This window comes from Crassostrea angulata, chromosome 1 (genome assembly GCF_025612915.1).
Source record: "Crassostrea angulata isolate pt1a10 chromosome 1, ASM2561291v2, whole genome shotgun sequence".
NCBI classification, from domain to species: domain Eukaryota; kingdom Metazoa; phylum Mollusca; class Bivalvia; order Ostreida; family Ostreidae; genus Magallana; species Magallana angulata.
In genome coordinates this window covers 32,550,163-32,564,752 of record NC_069111.1, presented here as the reverse complement: position 1 = coordinate 32,564,752, position 14,590 = coordinate 32,550,163, and the positions used below count along the sequence as shown (strand labels likewise).

General features: G+C 33.6%; 2 protein-coding genes across 2 annotated transcripts; both read left to right on the top strand.

Moving 5' to 3' along the window:
* Window positions 1–878: 878 nt before the first annotated feature.
* LOC128188746 (equistatin-like) lies at window positions 879–4,850 on the top strand. The gene is made up of 5 exons (XM_052859994.1): window positions 879–1,070; window positions 1,977–2,133; window positions 2,927–3,070; window positions 3,169–3,390; window positions 4,666–4,850. The coding sequence occupies exons 1-5, from the start codon at window positions 912–914 to the stop codon at window positions 4,791–4,793; spliced, it is 810 nt and encodes a 269-aa protein (XP_052715954.1). The 5' UTR covers window positions 879–911; the 3' UTR covers window positions 4,794–4,850.
* A 2,219-nt stretch (window positions 4,851–7,069) lies between these two features.
* LOC128186341 (uncharacterized) lies at window positions 7,070–10,949 on the top strand. The gene is made up of 6 exons (XM_052856146.1): window positions 7,070–7,657; window positions 8,128–8,328; window positions 8,685–8,802; window positions 8,941–9,203; window positions 9,373–9,497; window positions 9,588–10,949. Exons 1-6 carry the CDS (start codon window positions 7,115–7,117, stop codon window positions 9,805–9,807), a joined length of 1,470 nt encoding a protein of 489 aa, XP_052712106.1. The 5' UTR covers window positions 7,070–7,114; the 3' UTR covers window positions 9,808–10,949.
* The last annotated feature ends 3,641 nt before the right edge of the window (window positions 10,950–14,590 follow it).

The following is a 14,590-nucleotide window of genomic DNA, read 5'->3' as shown; positions in this document are numbered from 1 at the left end:
CCTGTTTTTGTTTACATAGGTTCAATACACCAGTAAAAAATCCTTTTCAAGCTGATTTGTCTATTTTCTAATTAGTTGTAAGCATAAATTAACAGTTCCTAACATTAACACATTCATTTAGGTCTAAAACGGGAATTCTCACTTCAGCATTTAAAATGTAAACAAAATTTGTGTTTACATAGTGAAGAATTGTAAGCTCTGAAATTTGCTCAATACTCAACGAATGAAACTCAAATTTGGCTGCCTTTTAAAATTCCTTACTAAATCACTGTTAATAGTATATCGAAAAAAAAAGAAGACCAAAATCGTGATAATGCCCCTCGAAAATATTTGTTTTCTCGGTGATTAGTGTTTGTTAAATACGTGTTGTTTATTTAAATTAAGTAGTTATGATCATTATATTATACCTTTTCAAAATTATATTTGTAAAAGTCTATTCTTCATGAATTAGACTAAGTTCAAGATCGATATTCAATAACAGTAGTTTAAATAGCAATGGAAAATGGACGGCGCAGATTAACAATATTTATCATAATGGTTTTTTTATGTCTATGAAATTTTCAGATGAAAAAAAAATAAGAAAAATTTGAAGAGGGATACAATAATATGCCTTATTTGTTCATTTAGGTTATGGAATAAGTGATCACTGAGAAATTATTCAATGCATTTTTATTTGTAATACCATACCCTCTGGACCACTTTAGTATTACTAGTAGGCAGTACTATAAAACTATAAAACAAAACGCTGAATAAGGAAACTGGTTATACCAGATTAACAATAAGTTCATTAACTCAAACTATATAGGAAAACGTTGATTCGTTTCCGGTACAAAGTAAAAGTCGTCATATCTAAATCACGTGCTCGCAGGTGCCAAATTCTCATAACTCAATTCTCAGAGAAGTAGGAAACAATGAAGTTGATAGTGCTGATTTTTGGGTGCTTTGCGGCAAGCAAGGCTTTAGTATGTACTCCAGAACTATGTGGAATGATTAAAGCTGCCCCTTTACAATGCAAGGGGTCCATCATCAAAGGAGGGGGCTTTTGTGGGTGTACAGACGCTTGTGCCAAGGTATGTTCTGCGTTTTGGTCATGGTCTTTCGAAGAACTTGATACATATTACTTTAGATTTTTAAAACTTTCCACAAATGTCAATACTGAAAAGACATGCGATTTAATTAATGCTAATGACATCCCCGCCCGCCAAGAGTTGGGAATTGTAATACAAGTAATAGATAAAGATAGAATTGATATACCAGATTATAGTTTATATACAGGTGTACATTGATAAGGAAATACGTGTATTTCAATGTTCTATATACCTTGTCTCTTAGGATACTCACACATTTGCTTAAATTGCCATTATTAATTCATTGGGTTCAGTGATAAAGGAAAAAAAATATAACAAGATTTTATTATGCTATATTTTTATAGTTGAAACAGTGTAAACACTCACAAAAATTGACATGGGTACAAAAGCAGGGCAAAGGTCTGAATAAGGAACTCTCTACAATACATTATACATGTATCTTAATTTGAACGAACAAAGTGCGCCTTAAAATACGTAAATAAATGTACACACATTAAATCAATATGAATTATATATAACATTCAACTAAATAAAATTACTGAGTAAAAAAATACAATATTTGTTACGGAATCTTGTGTTCGGGTCTTCATCGCGACTCACTTCATTGTGAATGATGTCAAAATAAATAAGTATTTATCTTTCAATAGTTTACTACCAATACTAAAATAGTTGAAAACTATTAAAAAGACTTGTGCGGATCAAGAAATTTCTTCAAAGGAAGTGTAAATCAAGGGATAATTTACACACCGAATAAAAATGAAAATGTAAAGAAAATCACCCTGTTTTTGTCCTCTTGCTTTAAATAAATGTTTTTCATATATCAACAAGATATCGATTTAATTTTCATGCATTAAAAATCATACATATTTCAAACATTGATATTTGCAGCAAGTGGGCGAGTCCTGTGACTTACCTTCCGGTCCCCATTTCTTTGGAATGCTCCCCTCCGGTCCTTGTGACGATGGTCTGGAATGTATCAGTCCAGTGACAGAAAACCACTCCGTGATGAGGCTCGGGAAAGGCGTCTGTAGCAAACCTAGACAAAGTATATATACATATTAAAACATTGCTGAGTTGTCATCCATTTGTTTCAGCAGTCTAAAATTTATCCGTCCAATTTTGTAAGCTTCTTAAAATCGGACCATTACCATGCAGTGTTTTCAGGTCTGTTATCCTTCAAAATCGGACTGTCTCGGGTAAATCAACAATAAAATTCAGTGTTTTATTTACGATATATGTCTCAAACACTTCTGTATAAAAAAATATCGCAGTTTTCAGCCCAAACGGGTCTCGAAACTCTCCGATTTTTTTTCCCACACAGAACTGTTTTCGGCATATACCCATTGCATATCATGATAAATGTCGGCGAGGTAATATTATTGAATTAAATGGATTCACTTTATGTACTACAATCTTATTAGTCCCCTACCGGTTTTCACCGGAGGGGACTATAGCTTTCCTCTGCGTCCGTCAGTCCGTCCGTCTATCTGTCCCACTTCAGTTTTCCAGACTCTTTTTCTTTATGCGTTTGAGGAATAATATGACATTTGCTGAACAGCTTCAAAATTGCAAACTTCAGATTAAGTTTACACTTTTGTAGCGTCTGGTTGACATATTTTCGAGAAAATTAATTTTTTATATTCCAATTTTTAATGTTCGGGTTCGATATTCTGCATAACAGTGCATTGTTTTCACAATTTCCACAAACCGGTAGGGGACGTGTATTGCTTATGCAATACTCTCAGAATGCTTGTTTACATACATTTAAAAAAAATCAGTGATATCACGAGAGCGTATACTTTTGAATCAAAGTCATTTGGACTTGATTTCTTTTTCAGCCAGAAAAACCCGCAGTCAGTCCTACACGCCCTGCCAGATAATGTACCGACAACGATCTATTAGTATGGTTGTATGGCAAGGCTGGTGGCTCCCAAAATGTGACGCTGAAGGCAACTTTGAGGGAGAGCAATGCGACAATACAGGCAAGCAAAGCGTGTCTTTAGCAGAATACTGTTAATTTAAAAGTAAGTGAACAACGAATCCCCCACGGGTCAATTTTATGTATTCCTCTTGTTTACAGGACATTGTTTCTGTGTTACCTCTCACAATGGCGAAGTCATTCAAAGTAGCAAAGTTTTAGGCTCTGCCGACTGCTCCTCTCACTCACCAGCTAGACGTGATCTGACTCAGTGTCAACAGATGTACCAATTACGCATGATATCTTTCGTCATATACCAGGGAATGTGGACACCGAAATGCGATGCCGAGGGCAAGTTTGAACCAGTTCAGTGTGACAATACAGGCAAGTTCCCACTCAATGAATCGAGTGTAAATTTATTTCATCTGATCAAACGATAAAAATATTTTTTAAAAAACCCAGTTGCGGTAGGGTTTACAAGCCATTAACCGGTATGTTATAGTAGTAAAGTTAACGCATTTCAGGAGGCTCACTACACCGTGAAATATTTTCTCAAATCAGAAGAAATTTATTTGATTATGATAGATATCTTAATGGATAAGAAGTACTTAAGTCTAATATGCAAAAATATGCAATTTTGGATGAAAAATTACATTTTCAAAAATTTAATTAAGTTAACATGAACAAAAGCTCCAGGTGGATTCGAACTCATGATCTGCTGTTCAGAAGCCTAATACTTTAACCACTGAGCTACGACGATATACAACCCAATAGAATAATGTAAACAGTTTAACAAAACATTTAAATCGCCATCTTGTGACGTAGTGTCTTTAAAAGTATACTTGTAGTTGTAGTGAGGTACCTTAATCAGTAATAACCTACACCAGAGAAAAAAAACCCCACCGCCAATATGGAAACACAAACGCCCCTTACCGATGTTGAAACCTGTATAATTATGTTCAACCAAATTTTACATACGTGGAATTAACCGAACACAGGAAACCATAAAATCAATCGCAACATCTCGGGCCTTTCCGGCAGGCTCGGAAAAACACCGCGAATGTATTAACATTACCGGATGTTAGAATTAGTCGCTTCTGTGTTACATTTTAGGGTATATCATTTACTTTAATCAAGTCTAGCTTACATCTCAGCAGATCGTAAAATGTGTTGTATTTAATGTATCAAGTTTTATAAAAATAAAAAGGGGGGTTGTCATGAACGCCTAGGTAATACATTCGAGGTGTTTTTCCGAGCCTGCTGGAAAGATCCGAGAAGTTGCGATTGCCATAAAATCATACACCAATTAAATGATAGACAAGTTGTACGAAGACATTTTATTTCGATAACTACACGTCAACGGAACTGATAGCACAATGGCGCACATTATTTAAAAATTGGTTTCATCTCTTTGTTGGTGTATTTATTACCATAGATTACAATATCATACACATAAAATATTGAAATATATTGCGAAAAATTTCAATATTTAATATTATAGGACAGGACAAAATGCACAAGAAAGAAAAACTCATTATCTAGATGTCGGTAAATCTGGATCCCAGACCTTGAATTATCTAATCCAGTGGAGTGTCACTATCCAAATATCGTTATAATGAACTATGATGTTAATCACTTATGCTAATGATGCTTTAACAGATCACTGCTTCTGTGTAACGGAAATTACCGGAACAGTCGTAAAGGGATCTAAGGTTCCACACACGAAACCCGACTGTTCCCAGTACGACCTGACAGAAGAGGACATAACACCTACACCTTCATTCTAATTAAAAGAAGATTTGCATAGATGAAGACAAACTAATAAATGAATATTTATACATGTACGATATTGTTTTTCTTGAATGCCATTTACCTATAAGTACAGGTATACCAAGCACTAGTTTTAATCGGGTAAAATGAAATTAGGAAAATCATTGTTCCCCCTTCTTGGAAGTGTTAATATGTAACAGAGAAATGCATATTTGTGTTTTCTTTTTAAAAATCCCCAAACCCTACAAAAACAGTCTGAGAGTTCCCAATACAAAATAAGGCTTGGATTTAAAGCTGCTTGGTCCGATTTTATATCAAATTTTATGCACGCTTGTAAACGATAGTTATGCTAAGTAAAATTATGTATAATAATAGACATTGCAGTAGTTTTCCCAATCAATTAAGCTAAATTTCAATGAAGAAAAATACGTACAAAATTTGCTAACAAAACAAACGACATAAAAGGGTTCCGCGTTATTTCACCTCATATTAAATTTCACCCCTGACGGCGAGACGGGTATGGTTGTATAAAGGTCGAAATGATCAGACAAATTACAAATAAACATGTGTACGTTTTGTTCGGTAATACTTCTGAAGTTAGCTTTCTTTACAATCGATGCATAGCATGCGGGTTGAATGACCCCAATCATTCGGGGGACGGAACCAAACGGTTTCTTTTTCTGAACATTCCCGTGATGCATTTTGGTTTGTTTTTTCGTTTGCCCAAAAAGAAATTATTTTTATTTATTATTTTGAATATTTCTAACTTTGAAAGGAGACTGATTCTGCTGGTGTAAATAGGAGAAAGTCCATAACTTCCAAAGATAAATGGTTTGCGTGGAAAAAAAATTTGATACTGTAATAACAAATAAATCGGACCAAGCAGCTTTAATATTATTTCATTAATTTATTGACTGCAATAATCATGATAAAACAATCTGAACTGTTTATTTGATTAGTGAATCACAAATCATCTGGAAACTAATATTTATTTACCAAGTGATCTTTGAGCTAACAAGGTAAGAGTGACATGCATTAAAAATGTTACTCCCTACACTGCACATTTTTGTCAATCAGGGCGTTCATGATCATTTACATTTGTAAATATAAATCACATTGTCATAAAATGATAACAGTTTAAGGATAATTTTCAATTCTAATATCAAGTGCATGTTTTTTTCGTTGAGGAATGCCAATTTGACGTGTTTTTGTACATGCCATTTTTTTCCCTACCAAGTAAAAACAATTCAATAACAAAAAAGTACTGTAACAGCAATATGTTTAAAAATAATACACATCACTTAAAAAATTTGATTGATGGTTAGTATACAAACTGTAGAATGTATTGATAATTATCTACGATAAAATAGCCGAACGTTCAGTGACTGAACGAAGTGCTTGTTTTCTTTATTAAATGGAGAAAGAAACGTCTTTAGACAACATAAATACCGTCAAAATATTTATAGTGTAACTTATTACTCGAAAAAAATAAAAAAATATATGATAAAATCAGAAGTTATCCTAATGTGTATTACTATGACTGTAAATAACCGTTACGATTTAAACGGTCATTTAAAGAAAATGTTAAATATTGCATTTCGTATGAAATTTATGTCAGTAATTTTTTGCTGTAGTCACTCAAAACAAACAGGTACATGTAGATGTAAAAGACAGAGACAGGGTCTAATGCCTTTTACAGACAAGATTGTCTCTGGTTTAATGTTGTTTTTCCGCCGAAATGCGTACAAGTAAAATATGGTCAATTCTTATATACAGTGGTTCATAAAATGGTGACATTTACACAGCCAGTCCATGAGTGACCGTCACCTTAATACGGTGATCGAATCAGGGCACATCGACGTATAGTTCCCAAGGCTATTTTGATGGCATAGTGTAAGTACCGGCGAGAGATTGTCATATGTATATGCAAAATAAAAAGTTATCGGGCTTTACTTTTGTTTTGTAATGGGATTTAATTTTGGTTTTATGTGTTTAAGAGATCGAATCGGACTTCAATAAATCGAAATAATGTGTTGCATCTGTTCAAGTATAAAGATTAGTACGTTAATATCCTTGTATATAATTCGACATGGGCGATCTTTTAAATCAATATTATTTAATCTTGTACACAATGTAAATAAACAAAATAAATAAATACATAATTATGCAAATCTTTATATAAAATGTAAAATCCATTCCACATTTTACTGAAGTGTCCAACCAATGATATGTATGTTTGCCTTTTATTATAAGGTTGACCTCTCCGAAACCCCATAAGTCGTCGATCCCCAGGTGTTTTATACATTGCCTAGCTGCTCATGAGAAAGGTCGATACAAAATGCTCGAAATCATAACTGTTATCGCTATTTTACTTTTTACTATTTATCATTACTGTAAAAAAACTACATCTGGACTCCCTGGTCCGGTCGGTCTTCCATTCTTCGGAGTTATTTTTCGAATTGATTTCAGTCGATTGCATTTGAGATTATACGAGTGGACTACCAAATATGGAGACATTTTTCAGTTTTCTGTACTCGGGAAAAGCTACATTTCTTTAAACTCTGCCGAGATAATTCGGGAGGTTTTAGGCACGGAGCCAAATGCAACAATAACATCATCTCGGGAACCGTCATTTTTCGGCGAGTACTGTATGGAAAACTATTCAGATATTGCATTTTCTCCAATTGACAAGGAATGGACGAAGAGAAGAAAATTGGTTCACAAACTGTTACATTCCTATGGAGAGGGTATTCAATTATTAGAAGATGAAGTTCTGAAGAAACTGAAAAATGTCAAACGATATGTGGCTGAAAATGGAAATAAAGATCTCGATCCGCATTATGTGGTGGAGGAGTTCCTGTTCGAAAATCTGGCTTCATTGGTAAACATATTCCTTTTATTGCTCTACTCATACAAGCTCAGATACATGGCTCCTTGGAGAAAACTGGGTGCATATGTAGCGTGAAGTTTGCAAATAAGTGCTAAGTTTATTTTGTGTTTTTATGTGAATTCTACGGTATTACGCTATAAACTTTACTAGATAAGGTCGGTGATCTGGAATTTTTTTTTGGAACTAATTCAATCAAATATTAAAAAAGGATTTATTTTGCAACCTTACCTTGGCAAATAAGTTAATGTCCCTACAATTGTATCTTACGACCCAAAAGTTGGTATACACTGAGTCGAGAAGGACTTGTAAACGAGCTCACCTGAAAAAAAAAACAATAGGTGTATAAAATATGCATTTCCTTACGGCTCCCGGGCTGATATACTGCAACCTCGAGTCGGGCTAATTTAGGATCCGCGATATTAAAATTGCCATGTAATAAACTCTATATATTTTACATGCAGGTAGCTGGAACGACTGATAAACAGTTACAGATGTGGATGAAAGAAATGGACGAAACATCAAATGAAATTGCATCACCAATTGTTGACCTGATGTTTAGAACCTTCCCTGTTCTGTTGAAGTTGCCATTTTCTATAACCAAGAAACCGTCTTACTGTAAAAACACCATTAACGAAGTAATAAACAGCATAAGAAATATATCAGTAAGTAGCAATGAAACAATAGCTATCAAAAGAAAATAAACTGAAATGTGGAGTCCACTTATTTCATATTAACCATCCAGATATAAAATATCGGCAACTGAGTTAAAATTTGGGGTGTCAACTTGATCAACTTGACAAGATATCCAAAGTAGATAATCTTACATGTAAGACTAAATGCTAAAACATCAAATTTTAGAATTCGTCAATATTGAGTTAACAATTATTTATTTGATGCTGATTTTCTACCTCTTTTAACAATGTATATATACAACATATCCACACTAATATCTATACACTGTATTTCACATTGCCTACATTCAATTACTTCACTTTGAACAAATTCTTCCTTTATCTAGATTGAAAAAGATATTAAACAAGGGATGTACTACGAAATAAAAAATGGAGCTGAGAAACATGGACACCTTATTTCGGAAAAAGAAATAAGAGGCATTTTTGCCAATGTTATTGGAGGAGGTAGACATTTAACGACATATACAAAAATATATTAATTTCAAATAGTAGTGTAATTGGTAATATTAGTAATGATAATTATTGTTTTTTACCTCAAACTTCTAATTCGCAGAGGACAATAATACATCTACTACACTGTAGGTTTCTTAACGTCCAGAGGAACTCTTATGTCAGTGATCTATCTTTTGGCCGAGTACCCAACTATTCAAAAGAAAATACAAGATGAAATAGATGACGTCGTCGGCGAAAGAGAGGCTCACGTCACAGACCGCCATTCTTGTCCACTGACCGAGGCATTTCTGTTGGAAACACTGCGGTATATATCGCATACACCGCTGTCTCTTCCACACTATGCATCAGAGACATGTTCCATCAGAGGTCATACAATAGAAAAAGGAACCACGGTGATATATTTTGACTGAATTAGTTTGTTATATGTACATGCTAACTTCATTTAAGTTAAATATCTCTTAACCGATAGAAACATACCAAATTGCAGAATTTAACATTTGTACAAAAACAAAACTTTTCATTTTTCTTATATTAAAAATATTAACATCTTAATACTTTCAGATACTGACTAACTTATGGACAGTTCTTCATAGCAATGAATGGGGAGATCCTTTTACCTTTAGACCGGATCGATTCCTAGACGAATCCGGATTGCTGTTGCCTGCTTCCCATCCCAGTAGGCAAAGGTTGTAAACCCAGTCGCGTAATATAGAGATATAGAACACGTTTTATAAGTAAAAGATACAATGACCAAATTTTCTCTTTACTTTCTGTAGTTTGTTGATGTTTGGATTTGGCAAACGAGCATGCATCGGAGAAGTCTTTGCAAAGAACCGTGCATTTTTGTTTTTCGCTACCTTGATCCAAATCTGCACCGTAACGAAACCTTCAGACGAAATCTTGACACATCTTGATCCTAGGGAAATGATGCCAGGCCTTGTTCTCCAACCAAAGCCATACAAAGTACAGTTCAAGTTAAGGAATAATTTTGCTTGACTTATTGTCAACTGAGAGGAGACTGAAGTCACCAAAACTTGACAGGATGACATACATGTAGCCCTGCAATTCCGCAAATTTAAAACCTTTCTATCAAATTAAGTTTCCTGAATGTTTATTCAGAGCTCAAATGTTGTGAAATAATATTGTTAGATATAAAGTTAAAATATTATATTAAGGTTCAAATACTAATACCAGATTGCAATGTATATTTACTTTTGATGTGAGTTTGATTTGTGTATATTTTCTTTTTTAATCTATTTTATCAATATTTAATCAAAGAGATATAGCGCCTTTTCCCATTATTCGCCTACACCTGTGTTTGGACGGAAATTACCTGTTACTAAAAATAGCTTCAGGTACCTAGCTGTCGCAATGATTCTCGAAACCTGGGTACACTGTACTGATTTTAAAATTGTGTCTGTAACAACTGATTTGTTATAAATTTGGGAAACTCTGTGTATAACAGTAGTTGATATTCTGAACCGTGATAAGTTCAAGCAAAATGCAATGGATCTAAGTGTATATGTATATAGAGTACATATGTACATGTATAGTGTTCGTGAAGAGATCTATATATATTTGGTGTGCTCATACTCAGTCTGAATTCAACAAGATAATTAAAAAAAAAACCCAGAGGAATAGATACATGTAACTTAACCTCTCTATTCTGTTCATGTTTCAATTTAAGTGAAAAATTACTACTTATGGCTATATACATGATTGTAATAGAAAAGATACATGTACTAATTGAAATATTTGTCTAATTTTTAGTACGAAGAGCACGTTAAACCAAAACTAATTCAATGTAAACGTGTACTACAATACCTGTAGAACATAATTTTATTCGGATGTCTTTGGTTTAGAGTGGTTCAAATAGTAAATTATCCAATTTTTTATCGTATACTAACTACATTCTTATATATTCTTAACAAACCTGAATATTTTAATGATGTCATGTAAAATGATAACGACTCTTAGAGCATGATGATTGTGTAATTTGCGTTTCTTTGCTATTATTTAAACTAAATATTGTATAATATTAAAAAAAATGTCTGATGTTTGCAAAAGGCTATATTTTAGGCCAAATCGTATATTAAGTGCGCTATACCTCTTTCTAAAATAAAAAAAATATATTGTAACGAGTGTCAGTTCTGCTTTTATGAGAACATTTGTTTAATCGTTCCTTAACAATAACTACAGTGATAGATTTACAAAAGAACTGCAAACGCTAACGCCCGTTTCCCGCCTACATTTTACATCCAAATATTTTGGAATTTCTGTCAGATATTCAAAAACCAAGTTTTCTACTAAAAGGTATAATCAAATCCTAATCAATTTATATCAAAATAAAATTTGTAATCAAATTAATTATCTTAAAACAAAAGTTTTGCTAACGCGGGGTCTTAAAAAAATGTCATTGAAATCGGTCTCTATGAGTGAGGAAAATATTTTTTAGCGGCCAATATGTGCATAAAATTTAATAACATATTTACGATATATTTTAAAGTAAAATTTCATTTTAATTCATATCTGTTAATTATTTTTCAAAAATTTACAATGCAAAATTCTATTTTTGGAATGTATTTCGGTCTGTAGACATATGTTCCCCCGTGAAGCAACAAACCCTTTGGTAAAAATATTGCTAAATAACAATAATAAAATCCCCTCAAAAGGAATTTTTATTTCACGGGGGGGGGGGGGGGAGATGTTTTTAAAAACATTTCCGTTTTCCGTTATTTTTTTATTATGAAATGAGCTATTTTAACCCAAAATACAAAGTTATCTCTCTTTGTTTACCAAATCATTTATATTTAATGAAAATATATATAAATGTTTACATTATAATGAAAAAATAACTTTGATTAGACAACTTTCAAAAAAATGACTTTTAGTTAGGCGGCTAGACAATGCTATCGTTCGCAGTCCTTACCTGAATCCAGGTAGATATAACAGAAAAAAAAACTGACTTTGGTGATCAATATCCGAGTATATCTTATTTATTTTAAAGGTACATGTGTCGTATTTTTTCATGCTAAGAAATATTTGATTGATTTATTCATTTAAATATGTTATATAAAGATATATCTTCACAATAAATTAATACGCAGTTTATATCTATCGGGTTGAAAAGATATAGAAATTAAGAAATAATTTTGATTTTAATCAACTCTCCTATGCAGTTACGCAGACAAACCGAAAGTGAAACAGTGTTTGGACCTCAGCACAAATCATCGCTGCTTACAAGACTTAGTTCTTGAAAATGATTGATGAATTCGATGTAATGTATGCTAAAGCATTGTTTTTCAGGGAAACTTATTTATAAATACCTTGAAAGTAGTCAGATTTTAAATGGTACGAACAATTATTTAAATAGTTTAAGTAGTCGTATGTATTCCTACGCCAGAGTTCAATATAGTCTCGTTCAACTCGACGCTCGGCTGTCTCCGTAAATGTTTGTCGGAGATTAACAGTGTCAGCCGAGCGTTTGGTTGAACAAGACTATAGAATTCAATATTGCTTGGATCCATACAATTTTCGAGAAAAATTTTGTATTACTGATACATAAGATGATTGAATAAATTTTACTCTAAATATTATTTAATATGATTCATATGAGGGTTTTTCGACATTCCTGTCGAAAAAGACCAAAAATTCATATTATAAAAATGTGCGTAATTCAAATACAAATTAGAAACTGCATGTACTTGTCATGCAAAATAACATATAATTGATTTTAAGATAAACAAACATCGACAAAATCAACTCCCGTCAGTTCTTCAGTACTTTGATTATAATTATTTTCGAGTCAACGATAATTAGAGCATTTTAAAAAAACCCGCCTTAGATCTGCCACGTGATACCTATCAATCACAACAACAATGGCGACGACGAGAAAGATAGGCGGCATAACCGTAATACCGTTAAGTTTCAAGGTTTGGCCAACTAGAAAGAAAAAAGAGACAGACTGACAAGGATAGGAACAAAGGGACGATTGTCATCGGAGACCATGTAGATGGATGGAATAGGAATTAAAGCCGAATTAAGATTAAGTTTTTAACCTGAAGTTGTAGGGGTTTTGCTAGTCAGATTTGTACGTGCTCCATGTGTTCCATATCTTTACTTTATAAGTTATGAACCACAAGTAGATTTCGTTTAGAGAATTTTTAAAAAAATTAATAAATAAACACTCTCAGTACATGCATCCCTCAGGGAGATGGGATATTCACTCATTTTACCGCGTCGTTGATGCAAAAATAGTCATCTTTATTACACATGTATAAGTAGCAATTTACATCGTTTTACGGACATGTTTTACGGATCTGGAGTTTGTGAAACGTCTAAACATAAGAGGCATGATGTATATTTTTACTAAAACTCGTCAAAGAGTTTACTCCGAATACGCCACATATACCTTTTAAGAGACTCACACACAGCTCAAAATATTCATTGTTTACTTAATAAACCCAAAGTAAACCCACATTGGACACCTAGAGAAAACCCTGATCAGATGTATACCCCTTAAAGCAGACGCTACATGTTTAATTGGAATATGCAAGGTATGAATAACGGTCAGTAAAATGGAAAGATTAAAAACGGGTCTGCTTTCACACTTCGGAGCGTAAGGTGGACCCAAACGCAAACCCCGAGGAAACCCAAAGTAAACCCCGATTGGACCCAAATTTTCAAAAAGCAGTCCCAGAGTTAACCCCAACTATAAATCCCAAAAGTAAACCCGGGGTTAAGTTGGAGTCTGCTCTGGTGATAGGTTAGGTCTGATCGATACTGTATGTATTTGACGACTTTTCTATATCTTTATCTCCTATTCGTAAAATTGGTTTCGATTTAACCGCCAATATAATTATGTGTGAAAGGTTTAGTTTAAATTAGTTAGATCTACATTTAGCTTAATATTTTTCATTGCTCATCTTTTCATGTTACAGAACCGATCAGACCCAACCTAACTGAAAGTAAACCCCAACTAAACCCTGGGTTTACTCTGGGTTTTCTTCGGGTTTACTAGAGTGGACCCAAAGTAAACCCAGAGTGGTCACAGAGAGTAAACCTAGTCAGAAGTATACCCCTGAAAGCAGACGCTAACCGTGTATTCGGAATATGCAAAGGGTAGGAATTACAGGCAGTAGGTTGGTAAGATAAAATATTAGTCTGCTTCACACTCCAGTGCATACAATTGACCTCAAAGCAATTTCAAAGTAAACCCAAAGTAAGCCCCGAGTGGACCCAGATTTTCAAAAAGTAAACCCGGGGTTTAGTTAGTGTTTACTCTGGTGTTAGGTTGGGTCTGATCGGTACTGTGTACTGATATTTTTCTAACGATGTTTATTATTTCATCAATGGTGTATCTGCAATAAGCTGGTTTCTTTGTAATAGAAAATGGCAACTTTAACAGGACAGGGAAGGTTCTAAATACCAGGTCCACTATTGGTGCTGCAATTTCATTTGAGCATTCCTCCATTTCTTTCACTGTGTATCAGTCTTTCCAGCTATCTACATGTAATATTATTCGATTAATGTTAGATTGCATTGACACGAAGTTAATCGTTGATGATTACGTAGAATCACCTCTTCTTTCATAATTCCTACAACATAAAAACAAAATTATGCAATATGGCCAAATTTAAAGAGACTTACATGTATAATGATTGATTATAAACAAGATGATCGAAATGTTACCGTTCGGGGTTGCCTTATTGAGCCTTTTCAGGTCACTGCACTTTTTAGTTGGAAGAAATCATATCAATACGTCAAATATTTGGTGTTG